At 39.5% G+C, this 24,515-nt stretch overlaps 1 protein-coding gene across 9 annotated transcripts in view; it reads left to right on the top strand.

Annotated features, from left to right (window-relative positions):
* PLEKHA7 (pleckstrin homology domain containing A7) overlaps positions 1 to 23,017 on the top strand; it is a 224,400-nt gene extending 201,383 nt beyond the window's left edge. For 8 of the 9 annotated variants that reach the window (XM_066640650.1, XM_066640642.1, XM_066640633.1 and 5 more), the window contains 6 exons: positions 14 to 93; positions 618 to 818; positions 8,231 to 8,383; positions 10,521 to 10,654; positions 14,485 to 14,627; positions 19,737 to 23,017. In XM_066640650.1, the coding sequence (XP_066496747.1) occupies positions 14 to 93; positions 618 to 818; positions 8,231 to 8,383; positions 10,521 to 10,654; positions 14,485 to 14,627; positions 19,737 to 19,759 (734 nt within the window). In that variant the 3' untranslated portion in view covers positions 19,760 to 23,017. Of the gene's footprint in view, positions 1 to 13; positions 94 to 617; positions 819 to 8,230; positions 8,384 to 10,520; positions 10,655 to 14,484; positions 14,628 to 16,799; positions 17,256 to 19,736 lie in introns of those variants that run through there. The other variant, XM_066640702.1, reaches the window with a different exon arrangement.
* The last annotated feature ends 1,498 nt before the right edge of the window (positions 23,018 to 24,515 follow it).

Genomic DNA, 24,515 nt, shown 5'->3' with positions numbered 1-24,515 from the left:
CCTTCTTTTAAAGGGTTATCTGGCTCAACTTCCAGACTACAACAATCTTCAACAGTTTCATCATATGCAACACTTCGAAGAGAGAGTTCCAAGGTAACATTTCACATTTATTTACATGTGCCAGATCATTTTGAACAATATGATCTATAGAGATGTATTTGACTTTCATATCTGATGGCACATTGTATATGACTTATCTAGGAAGATAAACAGACTGTACCACTGCAACCTGAAACAGACATGTGGTTATAGGTTTTAAGTTAGAAGTTATAGTGATTGCTTCAAACATTCTGAGCGTTTTGAATTGTCTTCTGGAGAAGCAAGTGCTTGTCAGTCATCCAGAGTGTGTCTACTTTTAAGATGGCAGCCATAGCGCATTCTCCCATAAGATATGATAGACAAACCAAATTTGTGTTTTGTATTCCTACAGTAGTGTCAAACTGCACATCTTAAAAATACAGGACAGACTCAGAGGTTTTCTGGATCAGTTTGCATTGAAAAAAGAGAATAAAGGTTGGGCATAAAATCAATACAATTGGTTCAGAATTGGTTAGCAGTTCCAGTGTACACTTTCCAAGCTACTATTTGTGAATTATGTTTTGTGTCACTTTTGACAGGAAAGACCAAAGAGTGCCTTGGAGCGTTTATATTCTGGAGACCACCAAAGAGGCAAGATGAGTGCTGAGGAACAACTTGAAAGAATGAAGCGACATCAAAAGCAATTAGTTCGTGAACGCAAGAGGACTCTTGGTCAAGGAGAAAGACAGTCTGTCTCATCACGTGCATTCATCCGGCCTGTTTCTGCAGACATAGGCTCAGTATGTTAGACATGCCTTAAAAGGACTAGAGTAAAAATACCTGTAGCTTCTCTAGTAAGCACTTTCAAATGAAAGTGAATGACACTTGTATTATTTCATTATATTGTAGCGTTATATCAGTTTCTGAAGTGTGAATAACAGGAAATCGCTTTTTACTATAAACACTTGCAGTTTAATGTAGCAGGTGCAAAAATAAATTGGCATAAGAAACGTGTAGCAAGAAGAGAAAAGAATTTCCTGGAAAACATTCAGAGAGGGATATTGAGTTGGTCTTGGCTTTTTCCCCCTATTGATTCAAACTAGGCTATGAAAGCAAAATAAGTTTGTAAATTTTCTTGATTGCGCCATATAAGAATGAATCCCATAGAATATTCTTAGTGCATTAGAAAGCTATATTGCAACTTCAGTATACCATAGTACCTATGGTACTATAAAAGATTTTTTTTAAAAAATAGGATTTGACAAATTTTATATATTAACTATTAAGCATAGAAGCAAATTTAATAGATGTTTATACAGCTGCTAATGTCCCTTTATAAATTATGTTTCAAGTGCATAGAATGTTCTAGCAAGGCTCTGCATTCAGTTAGTGAAAAATAAATTATTTCTGAGTTTAAAAGTTGTGTTAAACATAAGCCTATGGGAATTAATTTTTGGCAACTAACCAAAGCAATCCTTACTGATGCAGTCATTGTTATTTTACACACCAATCCTAAATGCATTACATAGAAGTATATTGCATTCCAGCTAATAGGATTTACTTCCAAGGAATGGCCATAATCCAAAGAAGCGATATGCACATGCAGAAGAGACAATTCCACACAGAATCAAAGCTTTACTTTTACTATTTCTGTTGCAGCAACTTTCACCGCCAAAGAGAAGAGCTGTGTGTTTATTTTATCTCTTCAGCAATTCTAATTGTCTGTGACAAGCAGTGGGCATGTGCTGTTACTCTTACTACATGTGCTGTTTTTCTCTCGTGTGCATATTGTTTCTTTTTATCATAGCCACTCTATTTTGAATTAGGGTGCCATGCTGCTTTCCTAATCATCTTTACATGGAAGTAATTTTGGCTGATTTCAGTGGGATTTGCTTTCGTATTTGATCTCAGTCCATTGCACAGTTGAGAGAATTTAAAGTCTATTAAAACAGCTGAACTTCAGCACTTACCGCAGATACTCGCCCATGTCGACCCCACAGATAAGTTAAGGACAGGTTTTGAGTCAACAATTACGGAATTTTCTGTGACCCTCGGATTAGTCAGGGGTTAAATTTAGGGGGGTGTCCTACTTTAATTTTGTCTGATTTTACTCGAGGCCAGATCCTGAAAAATAACCCACCAGTAATTGTTACCTAAGAACTGTAGTCTCTAATTTATTAAAAACATACTAAAAGATACATTTTTATTCTTTTTAAATTCTGGTCTTCATCACCTTTTTGTAAGCACTATCAGAGTAAGTGCACTGTAAACAACTTACAATTGTTTGTAAACAATTACAAACATTTTGCTAATATGAAGGGTACAATTTATGGAAATGGGCTGCCGAGGGATATGCAAGTGAAAAAGGTTGGGAACCATTGCAGGAGAACCATGAATCAAATCCACCTTTAAGGTGTCTGGTGTGTTAAGCCAGAAGCTCTACGTACAACATACAACCCATAACACATAACTGGGAGTGTGCAATTCAATTCACAGCAGGGAGATGGAGCTGCATATATTTGCAACCCTTTTTACTGAGAAGTAGGCCTACTGCTTTCCATGGGTGTTATTCTTAAGTAAGGGTGCATTGAATTGTAGCCTGCTTCAAATGGAAAGGAGGATTCCCATCCTGGTGTTTCAAAAAACAGACCTGCTTTGCAAGCATTTGCAAAGCAGAACCAGGCTGCAGCAGAAGGAAGGAGAATAAAAGGTTAACAAATTGCTTCTAAGGAGCTGCCTGCTGCTTGAAAAAGGAAACTTATCAGAGTTGAAAGGCTTTGCCCTCTGACTGACCTGGAGATAAGGTGAAGTGATAATTTGAGCTTGATTACTTGGCAAAAATTTTACATATTATAGGCGAGTATCTATGGTATTATGCATTTTCCAAGTGATTCTCAGAATGATTCCTTCTCTGGAATGTATTCATTGCTAATGTTGTTGGTACAACACAGAAAGCAGAAAAGAGAGTCATATTAAATGAAAGGAACATGCTTTACAGTGTTGGTTTTGGGGGAAAAAAGGCAATGTTAGGTGTTACCCCTGTGAGCTATGCTAGGGATGTGCTAACTTGTGGTCCATGTGTTTAGGACTTTAGGACTGTGATAAATTCCTGTGGGGTTGTTGTTAGTCTGTTGCAGACAAAAAACCAAGAAATCTAACACATTTATTTGCATATGCTCTTGCGTACCAGAACTCTAATTCATCAGATGCATGAAGTGATTCTTTAAATCACTTAATATAGAAGGCATATAGATCCTGAATATAGAGAAGAGGTGCTGTGTTATCATTTTTTAACAGTGAGGCCAAAAAGTCAAAGGTGCAAGAGAGAACAGTATTATGCAGAGCAGAAATGAGTACAACATTCCATCCCCATGGGTGTGACCCTTTCCTGACTAGCTGAGCATCTAAATCGGGTCAGTTTCTTCTCTTGGAGCACAATCTAAGTCTTGTCTACTTAGACGCAAATCCCTTTATCTTTAGTATGGCTTATTCCCAGGAACGTTTGCATAGAATTGCAGCCACAGCGAGCTAACTATTCCCAGGATTTGTTGAGCAAAAGTTCCACAGTATCAAATTTGCTAATAAATTCCACTTTAGCACTTCACCTGGGAGTGTTCCTCTCAACTTGTTGGAATATGGTAGCTTCAACATCTACTACAGAATTTCCTGGGACACTGAAATAATCCTCCAGTGATTTCTAAGACTGCAATCCCAAACACACTTTCCTGAGAGTAAGACCCATTGAACAAAATAGGACTTACTTCTGAGTAGAACTGGTTAGGCTTGTGTCCTTAGTGTAACTATTTTTGTGACTGACTTTTGTCCATTAATTCTTATGCATGGAGTTTGTCCTGTTTGGCCTATGTAAATAGCAGAATGGGTTTGTTGGCAGATGGCATACTTAATGTTAGAAGATGTGCATGTGAATGGGTCCTTGACTAATGTTATTTGGTCCCACAATGTTCTCCACCCCATCTTGAGGGATCTATAACTTGCCCTGGAAAATGATCCTTCCCTCTCACGAGCTGTCCCTTGCAAGCAACAGAGAGCAACTCTTCTGCAGTAGTAATTTATAATGTTACCCATATCAATAATTTTACCCATATTGTAAGTAAACTTCTGTTTCCATGTTTAATTCACACTGTTTGGACTCTATATTCATTTGTGCTCTGCATAGTATTGTGGCACACTTATAGCTATTTCTTGTTCTAGTGGCTTCACATGTATTTTTTTCGCCTTCTCTCTGTTTTTGGGAAAACCTGTGTGACCTCTTCATGCATGACCACTTGGGAATACCTCACTTGACCATATGCATTTGACAGGGAGGGCTCTGGTGCACAAACATTTATGCTACAATGATTCTGCAATCCTATGCACACTTGCCTTGGAGTAAGCACCATTGAACCCAATGGGACTTACTACTGAGTATGCATGTATAGGATTGGGCTGCAAATGTCCTAATCTTTGAGGTGCCATTGGACTCTGTTGTTTGGAATAATACTGTTGTTATAATACCAACGGTTTTACACAATCACTGCAGCATGACTTTTTGTTTTGTTTCCTCCTTTTGGTACATTTGAACCACAGAATGCTCATCACCTGCCTAATTCATTGCACAAGGTCTCTTGCTTTTAGAGTTGTCACTCATCATACATAATACCTTTTTGTTGTTGTTTTTTCAAATTTCTAATTATTTAAAACTATTTCTAACTAGACTGCTCAGTTTCTGCCAGGCTTAATTGCATTTTAGTAATTTTTTGTTAAATTTTTACTGGGTTTTTGTTGGCTTTTTTACCCTTTAACCTTTTTGTTCTAATGTTAAATAGTTTTTTAATAGCACTAATTTGCAATTCACTTACTATTTATTACTTTACTTAATATACGTTTCATTCTGAAGGGACCTGGTGCAGTCAAATTTATATCTTAACAGCCTCACTTTGATTAAGAAACAGTACAGTATCTTAGGAAATGAAAAACCCTGCCATACCCATGGTTTTAAGTAGCATAATTTAAACCTGATTTTTAAAAAACTGTACTATTCTTGCACACATGCTTATTTCTAACACAAACATTTCATAACTTTTAACAAATAATTTTACATATTTGTGTGCCATATTGGTGTTTTCTTGCTGTAAAAATATGGCATAGTTTAGCCCATAAAAATAATGTTTCCTGATTATTTTTGTTATGTGTCCAAAGGGCTCCAGTGCACAAAAAGTAATATTTGATAGCACAATTTACAGCGCTACAATTATTTAGCAGCCAAAATGGAAAACAGTGAAATATGTAATAGTGTGCAAAATTTATAACATTGCATACATTGGATGTGTAAATCTACTTTTATTACAATGCACTGATATTTTTTTAAAAATCACTTTTTAAATGTAGTATGATATAAAAATGTTGAGCAGAATACATGATTTGTTCGTTTAATTTTGTTGTAAAAGACTCCATATCTGCGCCAATAAACATGCTTCCTAATACTGAATGCACGTTTTTCTTATAGCATAAAATTAATTTAGAAGTAATATTGTGTTTACTTGTTAAATGTTCTGGCAATCAGGCCTGGTTTGAATATTGAGTAGATGTCTGGTTATGGTGTACTTTAATTGTGAAGAAGATTGTATTTTTCCCTTTGAAAACCTTCTTTTAAAAAATTGTTCTCCAATATTTACTGGAGCAATAATTGCCTTTAAATTAGGTTACATTTTTAATATTCTTAACAAGTACAAATATTTTGTGAGTGAAAATCAAGAGCTTGTGCATGAATAAGTTCTCCCCCCAAAACCAAAATCACCGTGAGCTATATCTGTGCAAGTAGGAGGAATGTTCCTATTCCCTCCTTTCCACAGCAGAGAATGTGTCTCCTCCTATTTTCAGCAATTTCTTCCTTCCCCTGCATTCCCCACCCCACCCTATTCCCAAGGGTTCCCCAACCCTCAGGATTGGCTTTTCAGATGGCACAAGAGACTAATGTGGGGAGGAGAGCCCGGAAAATTCCTTTGCCCGAGCTTCTTTTTGCTCACACAAGGTCTGGATACTATCCTATGCTGAGCTAAGAGCGAAAAATACAGTAATGTCTTTCACTTTTGTGCTTGTAATAACATTTTCCCTCATCAATTATCTGAGTTCACTATGAAAAGAGATTTTCATGCCACTAAGAACACTGGGTGAAAATAAACCAGTTGGTGTCTGTTTTCAGTGCTGCAGATTCATAGCTATGTTTTGGTGCTTAATAGATGGAATGCCTTTGTGTGACCTTATAAAATACTTGAGGTATTCAATGAGAACATAAACGATGCAGTTATGTTTGTGAACCTTGCAGACTATAATCTGGAGAGTTACTTGGATAGCATTCACTTTGCCAGACCTGCAGGAACTCACTGAACTTGACTTTATTTTTCTTATGAATAGCATACGTGAGCGCGCACACTCCCTGCATGTTATATAACACACTGTTTTTGAAACATTCTTGTTTCGAAAGCTATTTGCCATATAGCATTTTTGGGAAGTTGATTTTATCACTGCAGGTGTAATGCCCTGGTGAGCACATGATTCTCTGGATTGTGGCCTATGCAGCTGGCAAAAAAAATTCAGAATTTCAAATTTATTTTCCAAATAAACGGCTGTTTTATTCAAGCCTTCTCTTATTTTGTAACAGGTGAACATTTACTGGGCAAAGATACTTTGATTATTTTTTTGTGTGATTAATGTAACTTAGCTTGAGGATGGTTTTACAAGGTCTATCAAATGTAAACTACTGTTATGTAATATAATTCCAGTGGTATTTTACACATTTTCAAGGATGTTTTATATAAAATATTAAGACTGCACTTTAATGATTTCCTTGTGAACTAAGAACAGCTACTCCTAAATCTTGTCAATTAGTGAGAATTCTCAGTATCCTGTCATTCTTGAAGGTTCTCATTCACTCTTTTGATTTAAAGGGTGCATTGGTTGTAGACATTTGGTGTCATTATATGAACACAGTGACTATCTCTTTTGGTTTAATTGGCAGTATAATTGACAGTTTTTTCAGCCATGCAGTACATGAACCACATCTATATTCCAAACACATCACGAAAAGTTGTCATGAAAACATTGCTCTGACTTATAATTTTTGCAGATGGTTTAACAGAAAGACTATAGATTCTTTTCTCTTAGATGGTGGACCTGCATGGAATACTCATCCTCTCAGGCAGTAGTTAGCAATCCTTTCCTTCAAGCCTTGTGTTGTATTTTTAAGGCAAGAAAAAGGCTTATTTTACTTCCAAAGAAAAGTGCTTAGAATCAGTAGAGGAAGCTGGATTTTATTTTCCTGTCAGGAGCCTCTTTTCTGTCTCCATGAGAGGACCTAAGCTCAAATGTTTCTTTAAGGTCTTATTGTTTCCAAGGAAGGCTTTTTTCATTGTAGTACTTTTCACTCTTTGTTTGCCCATTTTCTAACTTTGAGATGTCATCATGTTTCTCAGATGCATCCAAAGGTAACTTCAGCATCTTTATGCATGGTATGGCTTGATCGACATGCATTACTGAGAGGTAACATGCAGTCCAAAAGTGTAACATATCACAGACAAAATCCTACCCTCAAATTGTGTGTGTGTGTGTGTGTGTGTGTGTGTGTAACTCATATAACTCACAAGCTTGCTCTGTTATCTGTATACCTTGTGAATTGAGAGAGAGAGAGAGAGAGAGAGAGAGAGCGTGCTTGTGAATTACTGAGAGAGTGGCTTTGTCTACATGGTAATTGTTTGGTTATTCCCCATTCAGTAAAGATCTGAGAATGGAAGGTTTGAATTTATTATCTGCCTGCTATTTATCTTTAGTGATCAAAGTTGAGATATACTGGTCTTCATAGTATAGTGTGGCTGACTATAGTTGTCCTGGCAGTACTTTCATTTAAGGTATAGAATGCCTTTATCATGATGATCACTACATTTGAAATACAGGTGGCTCCTGACTTGAAAGATCAGGACAATCAGGACTGAATCCCAATAAATTAACAACTCTTTTACTAAGGTTAGGGTGCCCTCTGCTGGCTAGAGAGGATGAGTATCTCATCAAGGACAGCCATCAAATAAGCATCTAGAAACAAATGTTATGGTAAGTCTCAGTTTTCACTTTCATCCGTTGAAAATGTGAGGTTACAGGAGTGAACATTTCTATATGATCAGAATGGGCAAACTCTTAATTGTTTCCTATCTGTTACTAGTGGAAGCGGGAGCAAGAATTTGACTTGCAGCTATTGGAAAGAGCAGTACGCACAGAAGAAAAAGAGGAAAATAACTGGCTAAAAGTTGAACCTGTAGCAGTGACAGAAGCAGACCTAGACCCTCAGGATTATAACTTAGATATTAGCAGAGAGGTAAGGCTGGATATCAGGTTTGTCTTTACATTATTTGCAAAATCTTTAATTCCCTTGTTTTCAAAATTATACCTACTAGAAACTTTTTTTAAAAAGTTTTTATTTAGTATTAATCAGCAATTTACTAGGGAACTTTTTAAGGGGGTGTCAGTGTAAAGACCTCTCTGTTTTGTTTGTTTGGGTTCTGTGAACATTAAATTGCATTTCTAACAAGTGTTGAAAACTAGAATATTGTTAGAGAAAATGAGAAAATGAAGACTGCTTTGTAAGATCATAGGAGGCTGCTTATACTGAATCAGACCATTGATCATTACAGTCAACACAGGCTGGCAGTGGCTCTCTTAAGTTTCAGTCAGGAATTTTTCTGTGCCCTAGCTCAAGATGCCAGGATTGATCCTGGGAACCCCTGCATGCAAAGCATGCCCTGTATCACTGACCCAACACCCTACTTGTACCAGTTAGTTATTAGACTAACTTTACTAAAGTATTAATTTACTAGTCTCCAAACAGAGCAAAAGAATTAATAAAGAAGTATACTGTCAGTCACAATTTTATCCAGATGTGTGATCTGTTAGAATTTAGCTAATCTAGAAAACAAGGTAAATGTTAAGCCCAAGAATGTATACATTATCATCATAGACTATGTGGAAATAGTGGTTTTAACCAGTTTTATAAGCATATATTTGAAATGCTGTAGAGCCATCTGGTGGCTCAGAGGAAACGTGTTGTATCATATACATATGAAGCAATAGAAAATGTTTACTGAACACAAGGGCATGTTTTTAAAAACAAATCTTAAAGTGTCTTTAATAATTTTAATACATTTAATTGAGGAATCGGTAAACTCTTTTTTTATTGACATGGGGACCACATCCAGGTCTAAGCTTAATCGTTGCAGGTTCATTTGCAAAAGGATGCCCCATTCCTCTTGATGATGTGAAGAAATCGGGTGGTATCTTGTGTTTATGGCATATTGCTACCTAATGTCTCTCTGTTTTCTGTCTTTCCAAGCAGCTTCCTAGCTCACTAGAGCCATCTTTGCATCCAAGCTTCCCTTCTTTATTTGCACAAGGATAAAATGATGCGTATCATGTTTAAAATGACATAAGCCCAGATTGCCTTAGAAAATGGTAGCCAAATTGGGGCACATTGTGGACTGGAACCTCATTAGGGATTGTAGTAGCTCTACCCCTGTCTGGTTCTGATCTACAAGGGACTGGTTTGGTTGTTGTTTCCTTTAAAAAAAAAAAGCAACAAGCCAGTCAAGACTAATGATACTTTAAACATCACATGTAGCTTGAGCCTTAGCTTTGACCCAGTAGTACAGTTCACACAGTCCTTACAATCTATACAATATTCAGGTAAAACAGGACAATCATGAAACACTAGTGTTAACTTCTGTGTTTAAAAAAATTGAATTCTTTGTTCATTCAAAGTAAATTCAGTTTAGACCAGTTTTTATTTTAGTTAATTACATAATGTACACAATGTGGTGATAGCCATTGAATAGCCAGGGGTCTCCAAACATTTTGGCCAGAGGGCTGCATGAAATATCTGGTGCAGTGCTGAGGGCTGGGAAAAAATTTAAATATAAAATTTAAATAAATAAATTAGGGATGGAACGTAGATGAATGAATAAATGAATGAGTGGGCTCATTCACTCAGCCTTTCCGGCCCTCAGAGCACCCTCCAGATGCAATCAGAGCACAGCTCTGGTCATGTTCAGTTGAGCGTTCAGTCCTCTTTCAGGGGACAAGAGGCTGGCCGCAGGCCGGATAGAGGCTTGCTGCTGGCCACATCTGCCCCCGGGCCAGGGTTTGGAGACCCCTGGAATAGTTAATGCCAGATTGGGTGCATTTGTTAAATTCTGACCATTCTATATCATAATGCTAGATTTAGTTGTGGTACCCACACCAATTCTATACCAGAATTGTTTTTCTTTACGTAAATGTTCTTTTCAAAAAAAGTTGAACAGCATTCAGAATTTTTGACCCACGGGTATGTTACAAGCCTCATAAATGTGCTGCAACAGAAGAAAGATTTTTTTCTAGTTAGATTTGATGGGTTTCGTCTCCATTGATTGTCAATTTCTATATATAGTAGACCAAGAACTTACAACAATCTTTCCCACCCCCAGTTGTCAAAACCTGAAAAGGTTGCAATTCCAGAGCGTTATATTGAGCTTGAACCTGATGAACCTCTCACACCTGAAGAATTGGCAGCAAGACGTCATAAGGCAGAAAAAATAAAGAATATTCTTACCAAGTCAAGGTCAGATTCCTATATATATTTTTTCTTCTGTTCATTTTTGATGTTTTAAACTGAAAGAAACTGCTAGTGTACCATTTTGAAAGATATGATCAATTATATACTTTATACTAGAGTAAAGTCGAATCCTGCTTTATGAATGATTCTCAGTGCAATCAAATAACTTTTCAATGGACTCTAGCAAAATAAGCCTAACTATATGATAGGTCACTGATACTCAAACTTCTCAGAAGTAAATCTCTTGAGATGTCTTTGCGGGGAGGGGGGAAGGCAGTGATGTGATCCCTAGGATTGTGCTGCAGTCAAGCACGGGGGAAGAGTGGCTATTTTTAGACTTAATTTACGTGCTGCCAGGGTCCTGGGGGTGTGGAGAGCCCTGCGGAGCACTCTGCAGGGCTTCCCTTGGCTTGTAAAAAGTGAAAGTTGCAATTGCAATGAAACCAGAAGTGGGTTGCAATAGCAGGGAGCCCTGCAGAGTGCTCTGTGGGGCTCCCCACATCCCCCAAACCCTGGCAGCATGTAAATTGTCTAAAAATAGTCCTCCTTGCCATGCAGCAGCACAATCCTGAGGATCGCGTCACTGTTTTCCCTCTGCCCCACCACTTAAAGGGAAAGGGACAGTGTTACACAGGCTGGTGGGTCACGACCCACAAATTTGAGCACTACTGTGATAGGTTATTTGTTTTACAATGTGCTTATGTTTGCCTGATTGCTGCCAACTGAATCTCATGAGTGATAAATCAGCCAATCAGTGACTGCAAGCATAGGTAACTGCGATTTCATAAGTACAGGTATAACCTAATTATCCATGGATTTTTCACCTGTGGTTTTATCTCAGCGATGGGAAGGGCCCTTTAAATTAAAGGGAAAAAGTTGTTTAACAATAACCTCGTTAATGTGAGAGAGGGCAGCCGGCTGACAATCCATCAATCATTCTGTCTCCAGGCACTTACCCGTCCTTTCCCCTGAACATCAATCATTCTCTCTCCAGGCAAATAGAACAGCTTCACTCCAAGGCAAGCAACCCCTCCCCTCCTCCTGAGCACCTGAAAGAATGATAATCACTTTGCATTCTTTCCCAGTGCTGTGCTCTGGGTGAAGAGAGGGGTCGCTGGCTCGGAGTGAAGCCTCTCTAAGCACGTCGAGAGAGACTGATTGGTGGATTGTCTGCGTAATACCTCTGTCTTACATCACAAAGGTAAGTAAGGCTGTTTTTAAATCACCTAGCAAAGAGACATTTTTTTTTAAATGGATTTGCTTTAATGTGATTTTTGCCATCCATGTGAGTTTTGGGAATCAAACCCTTGCAAATAATGAGACTCAACCTGTACTATCCAATAAGTACTGGTTTTGCCCACAAACAGTGCCACAGTAGTGCTGTCTGAGCTTGGCAAGTGCCAGGGGAGGGAAGAAATGGTTTCAGGTTTTAGCTGGTACCTCACTGTTGCTGTACAAGTAGCAAGCCAAACTAGTAGTTCAAACTGGCTTGCTTTTGAAATGCAATAGAAAAAAAGTTATACAGTATGTCCATAATATATTCATTGAATGCAGCAAAGAGAAATAACACTTCTAAGGGCACAATCCAGAGGCGCCCTTTTCACCCATGAAGAGGACTGGCCCAGGAGGGTCACAAACATGCCATAAGGCACATTTGCACCTTCTTGGGAGTTGGCAGGGCCGATGCACAGAGGCACACTGGCCTGTGGAGGCTGACTTCAGCATCCACGCCAACGGAGGCAGCGAGCCTTGCCCAGCTGGGCTGACGCAAGGCTCCAGAGTGGGTGGGGAGGAAGCAGGAGGAAAGTGTTCCTGGGCGGGGGGAGGGAGGGCGGGCAGTGGGTGGCTCCAGGGGCGGGTGGGCAGGCAGTGGGAGGCAGAGCTGGGATCCAGCACTTATGGATCCCCGGAGGTAAGGGGAAAAGTTTACCTCACTTTACATCTGGTTGAGCCACTTTGGGCCCCATTCCCATGCTGGATACAGCACAAGTCTCTTGGCTTGCCTGTTCCAGTGCAGGGTAGGATTGCTCCCTAAATCTTTGAACACATATCATTGTCCAGAGAAAATAGGATGACGTGGCTGGCTTTGGTATATGGAATTCCTTTCAGAGCTAGCATTCTGCTTTCCCAGGGAAGGACTGTTTTCTGGGAAAATTGAGGGCCTGTGTGACAGAATGGCTGGGGTTTAAGATGTGAATAAGGAACCTTACAGAGGCATTGATGTACAATGTATTGTCTATTTGATTGAGCTGTTTGCTGAGTCATCTTTCCTTTCGGCACCAGGAAGATGCAGCAGTTAAACAATGCTGAACGAGTTAAAATAATCCAGTTGGTTTCTTTATTAGTGGGAGGGGAGTGAGAATGGAGCAGGTTCATTTTTTCAAACAGATTATGGGACCAATGGCACAAAGTCAGAAGTTTTTTTTCAGGAAAGTCACATGATTGAAGGCATGGAGCCAGGCACCATGATTCAGCACTCTTTGAGCTGGTTTTATTTATTTTTGGTGCAAGTACAAGAATGAATTTAGTCCCATCAGTGTGCATTGCACTCACTGATTGCAGCCAAGGGCTATGCACAAATTTCTGGCAATTTTCTCCTCATTCCAGCTAGGCAATATTGAAGCCTGGGAAGATCTGCCAAGTCAGATCATGTGTGAATAGCAGTTAGATAGTGGGTTTCATTTTCTTGTTGTGCGTGAGCCCCCTAATGATTTCTCTGCATTTTATTTTGAGAGCAGTGCTCTCAAACTCATTCAGTCTTTTTATGTCTCAGTAAAAAGTATTGAACTATCAGAAATGTGTAGCTCATTAAGCTTGGAATAACACAGCACTTTATCTAAACCCAGATCCTATGTTACAAGATGATGGTGGAGAGCCCAGAGAAGGGGGAGGTGAATTAGAGTGGCTGGTGGCCAGAAATCTTTCCCCTCAAATTAGTCCCAGAATTTTCTTCTTGGTCCAGCGACTGGATGAGCAGGCAGGAAGGTGATGACAGCAAAGGAAGTTCTGGATCTGGTTAGGGACAGAAAAGGGAAGGGACGAGTTGTTGGGAGCTTCAGGGGACAGCAAAAGATGACCCAGTAATCTTCCAAGGGCTTAGAGCCTAGGTAGAACCCAGGAAGGGGTTTGGATAAGGCAGAAGAAGCACAACAAGATGGTCTTGCAGGGAGAAAGCACACATGTATTTCATAATCATCTATATATTTGCTTATTTATACCCTGCTACATGGCTCCACAGAATCTTCATGCGTGCCCTAAATGTAATGGAGGGAGAAGGGCTTAGGCGTAGGCCCTCTTTATTCACGGGGTTGGCACCCACAGATTTGACTCATTGCAGGTGCCAACCTACGCTGGAAGGTCTCACATGAACCTCCCGGATATGACTGAAAGTGCCTTACGGTTGCGTCCAGGAGGTAATTGAAGGGCTTTCCATGGACTTAATTATCCATGGAAATTGGTATCAGTGAGAGATCCTGGAATGGATCCCCCATGGTACTGAGGGCGCACTATGCTCTGCATTTTTACCAGAGTTTGCACCTATCTGGGATAAACTGAAAGACTTTAGTGTAAGACTGTTTCAGCTTGTCTTGTAACATAGTAGTTAAAATTGCAAACCATGCCTTAGTTCTTCAAACCATGTCTCTGTCCTAGTGCTAACAAAAGTTTACCAAGTTGAAAAGTTTAAATTACATCTGGGATTATGCACAATACAATAAATCCCCGCTTCAGCATGATAGATTAAGTGTGTGTATGTCTGTGTCTGTGTGTACGTGTACATGTACATGCATGTGCTTAAACTTAATGATTCTGACTTTTGTTTTTTATTTCCATCCTAGTATGCACAACCTACAGCTTCCAGTTGCTCAAGACAAGCACAACTCTGCTAATTTAGATTCACAGTTGCAAGAGCAAGAACGCATCATTACCATATCATACGCACTGGCTTCTGAAGCTTCTCAACGGAGCAAGGAGGTGGCAGGTATTGCTCAGTTGTTTTTTATAAAGCAATGACTGTGACAATATGTTCTTTAATTCTACAAACACCTAAGTATGTTCCTTCTGGAGTTGTATTCTTACCAGTGGTGAAGCTAGTACTATATTCACTCTAGTGGAAGTGCGTAGGTGAGTGTTATTTGGAGGCACACCAGAGTGGATCTGAGCCTCTGAACTCACCGTTCACCTGCACCATATCAATCTGTGCTATAGGCAGTGGTGGGCACAGTGTCATCACCACCCAGAGCACTCAGTGGACAGGACAGGGAGATTGTTGCATGCCACACAGTTTCTGCGATAGTTCCTTCCACTCCTGCTTAAGAGGATGGCATCCATACCACAAGTAACTGAGATTTAATGAACTGTACCAACTCCAAATGCAAGAATGAAATGGCAAACATCAAGGTGTTCGCCTGGGAATTGAGTTTAAAGTAGTTTGGAAACATGCAGTAGAAACCTGGAACGATATCTGAAGATGGGCCATTGGTTACTCAGCTGTATGTCCATTCAACTGCCATGTCTTGGACTGTATGTCCAAGCAGTAAGTCCAAGTACTGCTCTGTTGGCAGGTTTCCTTTGTGCTGAAGGTATAGTTTACTGATGCAGCATAAGGGAATTTTCCATTCATATGCTCTCAACAAGTCAGTTACCAAAAGGATCATCATTAGACTGTTTTGTGATTTTTACTTGAGCAGTAAATTCCATATACTGTATATATTCCAAATTCCAATTGAATCCCGACAAATTCAGAGTTAGCATTATAGATTATACCACATTTTCTCATCTCTTTTTCTGTTAATGTATATGGGGTGTGTGTGTGTGTCTCAACAATATAATGCTGACAGTAATTGTAGTGGTATCTCAAGATTTAGAGTTGGTGATTGGCTTTGACTTTTGTGCACCTTGTTCTTGAAATGTTAGTGATTTGTCTTTCTTTTGAGTTTAATATGATAAAAGCAAAAAATGTATATTTGTGCACTGTACATTGAGAATGATAGCATGATACAGAAACAGCAGAAGATGCTATTGCAAAAATGGTACCACCACCCCCCCCCCCATGTAACCTAACACTTCAGTGCATTACTGATACAATGCGGTGTATTTGGTTTATCTGGCAGGGCCAGCAGATTGCTTACAGGCGCCCCAGTGACTGTTTTATGGATTGATTTCAAGGGTAGATTGCATCAATTCTAAATCACAGCACAGCAAGACCATCAAAATATAATTTGGTTTGTTGATAATTGCAAATTAATTCTGACTACTCACTGAAGAAATTATTTCTGAAAAATAGATGATTTGAAAGACCCAAATTTAGCTTTAGCAGCTGGTCACAAAATGGAAGCCAGCACTGCTCAGGCTCTGGTGCACTGCTGGAGGAAAAACATTCTGGAGAACCACCTCTGAACCCATGAAGCTGCCTTATTCTGAAGCAGGCCATTGATCCACTTAGGTCAGTATTGTTTACACTGACTGGCAGCAACTCTCCAGAGTTTCAGACAGGTGTTTCCAAGGGATTGAACCTGGACTCTTCATTATACAACACATGTGCAGTGCGACTGAGCATCCTTAGTGGTCCATCCTCAATTTTGTCATTAGAGATGAAAGTACTTAAGCTTCCTTTCTTAAATACTTCACTCTGTGCTCCTACTTCAAATTAACAGAGAGCAAACGTAAGGCAGAAGACAGGGCAGTGGTTCCCAAACTTACCAGGTCCATGACATCCTTCACACTCCCAGGGGTGCGGTGTACTATCACACGGCCTCTTCTTTCCAGGTTGCCAGGCCAACATTACACAAGATCTCATGCTATTCATGTGAGATCTTGTGCTATGTCAGCCCAGCGTGCCGGGAAGAGGCCGCACAGCAGCACACACTTTGAGACTCTCTGAGGCAACGAAACATAGCTGTAAGAATGTGAAATATGGCTTAATGAAAAGTGGCAGTTTCTGTTTCCGCAACTGTACCGTGTATTCAGATAATTCAAAAATAATTCAGATTGCAGGATATAACTTGTATATTTTTTCAATGCACAGAATATCTTGCTTAGCACTGCCAATAGCTGACCATGCCATCTTATAGTCAAGTGACTTGTTTGTTTTAGAGCGTGTATGTGTATGTGCAAATCATAGTGCCTAATTCCTGTGTATGATCCCTTCTAGCTCCGCAACTGACCTACCTATCTAAAGCACCCTCACCTTCTGTACCTCAGCCACCCCCCTTAAGCAATGGATTTCACTACACATTTGTCTAAACACCTTGAAAGTAAGAACTAACTGCTCTTGGCTGTCTATTTTGCCATTAACTGTATGCTTCAACATAGTTGGAACCTAACATTGTCTTTAAATCTTAAACAATCCTAATTAGTGCATGCATATGTCAGTGATCTAAAGAATCTTTCTTCCTGTCATTTTCGAAAAGTGTCCTTCTGGGAAGTGCATATGAACTTGTGGGAATGTTCATTAATGCTGTAAGTTTGTGAAAAGTTATTTTGGTGGCCCTAGCACTATGATATCAAATAAAGTTTCAGTCCAATCCTATCAGACCGCTGTGTCCCAGTGGTGCAGCGTGCTTTACAGCTGTTGCAAAACACAAAGTACCATTGAGCACAGCTGAGCCACTACCGCAAATGGTTTGGCTGCTCCTGTGCAGCAGTGGCTACTCCTGAAGCCCCTGTACCGGAAAGATGGCACAGGGGGTGGGTGGTGAGTTGGGAGGGGGAGGAATGGGGCAGGGACCAGGGTGTGGATGAAGATATGTCAAGGGAGGGAAGGGATGGTTATCAGAGGCAGCAATTCTGCTGATATCCTATCTCCCTTCCAGGTCTCCATCCACCTAACTGGGTCCACTTGGACTTAGGCCAGCAAAATCCCTGGCACAGGTCCAAGTAAACCCATCAGAACAGTGGAGGCTTATCCTGGGGCAAGGGATAAACGTTTCCTGACATCAAGGAGGCCTCTAGGACTCAAAACTCCCCCACAGCATGCTGCAAGTGCCTCATTGCTGCAGCTGCATCGGCACTAGGGACTTTACATTGAACTGGGCTGCCCAATATTAAATGCTTAGACATGAGTTTTTAACAGCAACATAGTTATAGCTAGGAAATATTGTAGATTAAATAGCATGTATAATAATAATAATAATTCCAGTATAAAGCAAATATCACTGCACTTTCTCCTTTTCACTTCTCTGCCAGTTAACAACATATGGTAGTGCATTAGGTCTTTGCAGATGCCTTTTCTTGTTAATCCTTTTAACTTACTGTTTAGTCTTTGCTAAGGTCTGTTTGCAAATGTTTAGCCTCTACATATTGCTAAGAGAGATTATAAGAAGTGTGATTAGACAGATCCAAAGAACCTTGTTTGATACTTTAGTTTTGATTTTGCAGGTCATTGTTGAATCTTAGGAAATCACCCAATGAAAGCATTAACAAGGGTCCTAAAGAAGTCACCATTCACTTAGATCAGTGATAGCCATCTTCTTCAGCCTAAGTGGAGGAGAGTGCAGACAGATTACCAGCCATGATATCATAACTCTTTGAGCATCTCAATCAGGGAAAGTTTGGCCAAACTGAAGAATGAACCTCCCAAGAGGTCTCTGCATCATCACAAAATTCTCTGGGTGACCCCTTTCCAGTCGGGCAGGTGTCTTTCATCTCCAACCTGGAATGGGAATAGGTTAAGGAGGATGTTTAAAACCCATGATAGGATGTAACACATAGACTTTCTTTAATCATCTCTGATTTAGTTTGCTTCTGTGTGTGTTTGTTTTGAAATCGTTCATCAGAAAAGATTTCAAAAAAATAGACCTTATTTAGGAGGACAATCTCATAAAAGACAGAAAAAATTGTTCTGCGATTACTCAGGCTGCTAGGAGACTTTGATGAACTAAGACTTGTTACCTCTGCGTTCTACTCCCAATTCAGTTTCTGGTCATAAGCATTAGAAACTCAACATGTTTATCAGAATAGTAGTATTTATTCAAATGGCAGTAATCTATTTTTATGGCATCTGTACTCATTCCATACGAGTTCAAGTATCCCAAACAAGTTTCCATCTTCTTTAAGAATACTCCCTTTTAACCAAATTTTGGAGCAATGAAATACTTCTTCTCACAACAGTATGTTAGCCACGATATACAAAGAGCAAAGCTCCTGCTGCATCCTGAATGTGCAAAAATCTTCTTACCATTATCTCACCCCATAAGAACATAAGAACAGCCCCACTGGATCAGGCCATAGGCCCATCTAGTCCAGCTTCCAGTATCTCACAGCAGCCCACCAAATGCCCCAGGGAGCACACCAGATAACAAGGGACCTGCATCCTCGTGCCCTCCCTTGCATCTGACATAGCCCTTTTCTAAAATCAGGAGGTTGCACATACACATCATGGCTTGTAACCCATAATGGATTTTTCCTCCAGAAACTTGTCCAATCCCCTTTTAAAGGCATCCAGGCCAGATGCCATCACCACATCCTGCGGCAAGGAGTTCCACAGACCAACCACACGCTGAGTAAAGAAATATTTTCTTTTGTCTGTCCTAACTCTCCCAACACTCAATATTAGTGGATGTCCCCTGGTTCTGGTGTTATGTGAGAGTGTAAAGAGCATCTCTCTATCCACTTTATCCTTCCCATGCATAATCTTGTATGTCTCAATCATGTGCCCCCTCAGGCGTCTCTTTTCTAGGCTGAAGAGGCCCAAATGCCATTGCCTTTCCTCATAAGGAAGGTGCTCCAGCCCAGTAATCATTTTAGTCACTCTCTTTTGCACCTTTTGCACCCCAGGATGACATAACACAGACTAACTCGAAATCATGCTTCCCACATTGCATTTGACCTGAATTGGTATTCTCTTTGCAAAAAGCAGAGGGAAAAGTAATTTCTGGTTATAGTCTAACATAAGGGCTATGTTTATTCAAGACACATTTATCAAATTCCTGTAATGTCAGGTGTTCATTGTTCATATGTTTTAAAATATGCACTTACTGTGCATTCCCATTCTGCTAAAGGCTGTTGAAAAATTCACATTTTTCAGAATTTGTGCGATAACAATGCTGCTTAATCATGTCTAACCACATTGTGTTTCTCTCCATATTAGCCAAAGCGGTAACTGAACACTGATACCTGGTACAAATCAGCAACAAACATCTGATGGAGTGCAGTGAGGAGGAGGAGGAAGAAGAAAGGCACTTCTTTAACTTTCTTTCAGGCCTATTCTTCATATGAACACATTTTACAAATGCAGATTAAATAAGAGGGATTTTACAAACTAACTAATTTAAGTTTACCTGTCTTCTGGTTTTTAATATGAAAACAGCACTTTTGAATATACTATGTAAAATATTGACATTGGCTGCAACCTGCTATAAAGTGCATTCAAGTTCTGTAAATGGGTCTAAAGGGTGTAATATGATGGATTGTCATCCAGTTTATTTTTGCAAACAGACTACATATCAATATATGTATATATATAATTTTTTGAGACAAAAAAGCCCCTAAGGGCTGCAGTTCAGATGCATGTTCTAAAGACAGATGTTCTTGCTCTTGCTTTTAAAAAAGAAAATTTTTGGAAGCACATAATAGCATTTAAATAGGAGTAACTTGCAGTCTTTTCCTAGTTTCTCAGAGTTGATAATGCCTTCATGTCCACTAACTAACAATCTGGTGGCATCTTATTTATGTATTAAAATTTTCAGTGTTCCTGTAATCTTGTGTCTATGCTAAAAGGCAAATGCACAACTTACAAAAGATGTACCTGCATTACGTAAACGGTACAGCCAGTTAGCATTGGCAACAGTGGTTTAATAACTTGATCCTGCTCCAATTTAACAACAGTCTGGTTATTATTAAAAAGGTATTTTGAGGGGTCTGGGTAGAGAAACATTTAGGTCCCTGACCCACCACAGAAGCAGTACATATACACAGAAGATTCCTAGAAGATTCAATAGAGTCCTGGTTCCCCCTCTTCTCCTCCCCCACACCTCTCTTCAAACTGTGTGCATGGTGTGCAGAAACAGCATGATAGACCTTTACATGAAACAGGAGGTTTAGTCCCCTCTTGCCTGGATTTGAGTTACTCAAGTCCAAGCAAAGAGAGATGTTCCCTGTAAGAGTCTGCTGTGCTGCTTGTGCGTCTGGGTTCATGCCTAAGAGTAAGGGGAGGAAGCCACTGGATCTCTAATGAGCGGAATAGGAATCCTGTGCATGCAGACTTTTTGTCTGCTTAAAATGAATTATAGAAAGTGAGCAATAAAAAAGCAATAATGTATAATTTTCTATGAAAGATCTATATTCTTTTTTTAATCTTTCTTTTTAATTCAACTGCTGCCCTCAGTCTTGTTCAGACATTTGCATAGGATGTATTTTCTTGAATTTTGGGCAATGAATGGCCAACTAGTGACACATGAAGAGAAGAAATGCAATGATTTAGCTGAGGTGGCATTACTTGAAAAAGTGAATGTACTCTGTATATGAATTGCAAATGTGCAACTGTGTTTGTATTGGGTTGACTTTAGCCCGATGCAAAAACTAAATTCATAAATGCTTTGCAGTCTATTGTGAAACTGTATCCTTTTTGTATCATTCATCTATAACATATTCCTTTTATACAGACCATATTGAAAAATAATACTAACCCATTTGGACTATTGTGATCAAATTAATGGTATAATATGCCTTAGGACTGGTTTGCACATTACATTGCTCACCCAGAAAGAGGTGCTGCAATGGAGAAGACAGTCTTCATGCCACCCTCTGCTGCCACAAGAACATCTAGCAATGACATGAACTCATGAAGACTCTCCAAGTGATACCATAAAGTAAGCTGATATGCTATGTAAAACCTTTGCTATATGGAGGCTGTTTGACTAGTCTTCATGGGAAGAATGGAACCTGTAAGGCTAGTTGTAAGTTGCTACAGTAATTTGGCTGTGACCCCAAAGCCTGCAGTTGCAGGGTTTTCTAGTCTCTTCTGTGAGAAATGCCTTCCATGGGCAGTGGTGAACATTGCAAACTTTGATGTAAGGAACAAGGAAGGTCCTATGCTCGTGAGGTTCCAAAAATCCTGAGTTCTTACAATATAAACTGAGTGCATTGCATGGATTGCATTGGGTTAAATATTAGTTCAGGAAGTCATTCCACGTTGGTCCCAAAATAAGGAATGTAGCATACCTGGAGATAATCAAAATTCAGAGAGCTGCACAATAAACTTGCTACACTTGGTGGTGCTTTTAAATTGGTGTTTGCTTTTTTGAACAGCCGTTCCCTGTGTGCTATGGTAGACCAGGACTGATTTGGGGGGAAAGTGTCAAAATCCGTTTGATTCTGTGTTGAGGTGGGGAGCTGCCATTCAGAAGCTCCACTGGGACCTTGTAAGCGCCACTGGGACCTTGCAATGTCTTCAGAAACTCCCTGCATTGTAGCTCATACCTTTTATTGAACCAGCTTGTGGGGAAGGCAAGGCTTTAGTTTCTTGTCATTTTTGCCTTGGGCTAGAATGGAATGGTCAGAACAAATGTGGAGAAGTTGCATATGCAGGAGATGGGAAAGCTGGTATGGACTGCTTTGCTTAACACTTGAAGAGACACAAGGAAGATCATCTGGGAAAGGGGCTGAATATGATGCTACTAAGAACATCTGTTAAAGTAGTGCAGTCTTGTTTTTCAACTTTGTGCCCATCAACTGGTGTATTTGACTTATGCACTTGTGACAGAATTCTTGCAACATATTTATAATAATACTGCCAGTGGGCAGTATCCATAATTTTTCCTTCACAGAGATGATCTCTGTGAAGGAAAAAAGTCATATGTCTCTAGCCTTGTTCTCCAGCTCATCAGTCTTGCTATTATTTTTATTATTCAAGTATTATTCTTGTTGGTCTCTTCCAAAATATGAACAAATCCCCTTTAGTAGAGTCTGACTTTTCCACACTCTTTCATATCAAGGAGGGATATAAGGCAGCTCTAGTCTGGCAGTGACACTTTAGATTGAAGAATTATTCACAAACAAAAAAGTTCACATATGTTATTGTTTGAAATCAGTAAATTGCAAGAATACTGTCTCCACCTACCTTATGTCTCTTATAAAAAAAAACCTGCAATTTTGTTTAGATTTATTATGTAAAAATTCTTATTCTATTTTGATTATACATGGAAGCTATTCTTGAGAAATGTATTTAGAATATGAAGTTTATTTTTAACTAACTCAATACTGCCACAGTGTCAAGTCTGTAACATTTTGCCAAATCAAATGATTTTATTTTTGCCTTTTATAAAAATGTTGAAATAAATATTTTGCAACAAAACATTAATTTAAATAAAATGTAACCCTTTGGGGGAAAAAATTTATATGTACATATTAAACTATTAACATGATGTTTAATCTGCCTTTGGATTTCCAACCGTTGTTTGTCTGTCTGAAGGTAATAGTTTTAAAACCCATCTAGGATTCTGTGGAATTTTTTGTTTGCTTTGCTAATATATTTTGTAACTACTGATTCAAATCTGTGATGAGCCCAGTGAGATGATTGACTTCAAAAATATTTGAATCATTATCTCCTATGTCTTGTTAGTACCTGATGTTGCATTGCATGGCAAATGTTTTCAACTGATGGCTAGTTCCTATGAGCTAAATATAATGCCATTTCATGATAAATGTAATACAAAAAAGCAAGTTTGGGGCAGTAAATCAAGTATTGGATTTGGGCAATGATCAGTCATTAAGCTTCACTGGGTAGTCACAGGCAAGCTACTCAGATTAAGCTATAGACTGATTGTGAGGATAAAAGAAGACACTGTAATCTAACACTGAACTTTTAGAATACATAAGGTCCACAACTTACAGAAGTTTGAATTATGAGCATCCGACTTACAGGTTTAGGGCTTCGATGCAGATGCAGCCATGAAATGTTGCTTAGTGATAACTAGAGCAACTTAATAACTTTTAGAATAGCGACCACTTGCTGTAGCAGTGGGAAAAAACAACAGTTCAATAACATTGGATAACATTCAAAATATAGGGATTCCTGGGGACAGAAGGGAGGGAGAGGATGAAAGAAGCAGTCAGTGTGGTCAAGGCTGATTGAGCACAGGGAGAGCTGAGATATTGCGAGGCGCAGTCAAGCGTTAATACTGTTTGAGAAAAAGTGGGCCCTGAATGGAGGCAACTCCAACAACAGATTAACAAAATATGGGCACTTTTTACCACTACCAGGGAAGGAGAGAAGGACTAAACCTGAGTCTGATCAAGGCTTTCTGGAGCTGCCATGTCCTCTCTTTGAAAATCCAACACAGACAAAATCTTACATTTTAAATCTTATAATTTAATTATGGTTGTGATGAAAAATTAAGACTAAAGGAACATTCATATGGCAGCATCCTTCTGTGCTGTTAATTGCTTTGGCCTGGCGGACACCAAATAGTCATACTTCTGCCCACAGGAAAGTTTTTGGAATTGCACTGGCTCCCTGAGTTACAGATATCTTAGCTATGAACAGCTGCTTAGGCTGAAAAGCACTTAAGCTGAAACATTGTTCTTGCTGGTCCAGCATTATCCCACCAGCGCAACACACTGCTGAGGGATATATTGCACCTTCGCAAAAGTGACAAAGTGCAGAGCCTGGAACCTAACCTGTAGTTAAGCAGGGACTTTTGGCCCAATCCTATGCATCTTCAGCACTGGTGGAACGCTTGTTCCACCAGCATGTGCTGTTGCAAAAGTGCCATAAAGCATTTTGCAACAGTGTTAATGTCTGCTGTGCCAGTAGGAAAGCTGGAGCCTTTCCATATATGCTGACAAAGTGAATGTCTGCCAGAGCAGGTAAGTCTGGCACAGGGTGGAACAGGGAGGAGATGGGGGCAGAAATAGGCAGATAAGGTCT

Source organism: Tiliqua scincoides, chromosome 1 (assembly GCF_035046505.1).
Source record: "Tiliqua scincoides isolate rTilSci1 chromosome 1, rTilSci1.hap2, whole genome shotgun sequence".
NCBI classification, from domain to species: Eukaryota; Metazoa; Chordata; class Lepidosauria; order Squamata; family Scincidae; genus Tiliqua; species Tiliqua scincoides.
The sequence above is the reverse complement of the archived record's forward strand: the minus strand, read 5'-3'. Positions and strand labels throughout refer to the sequence as shown.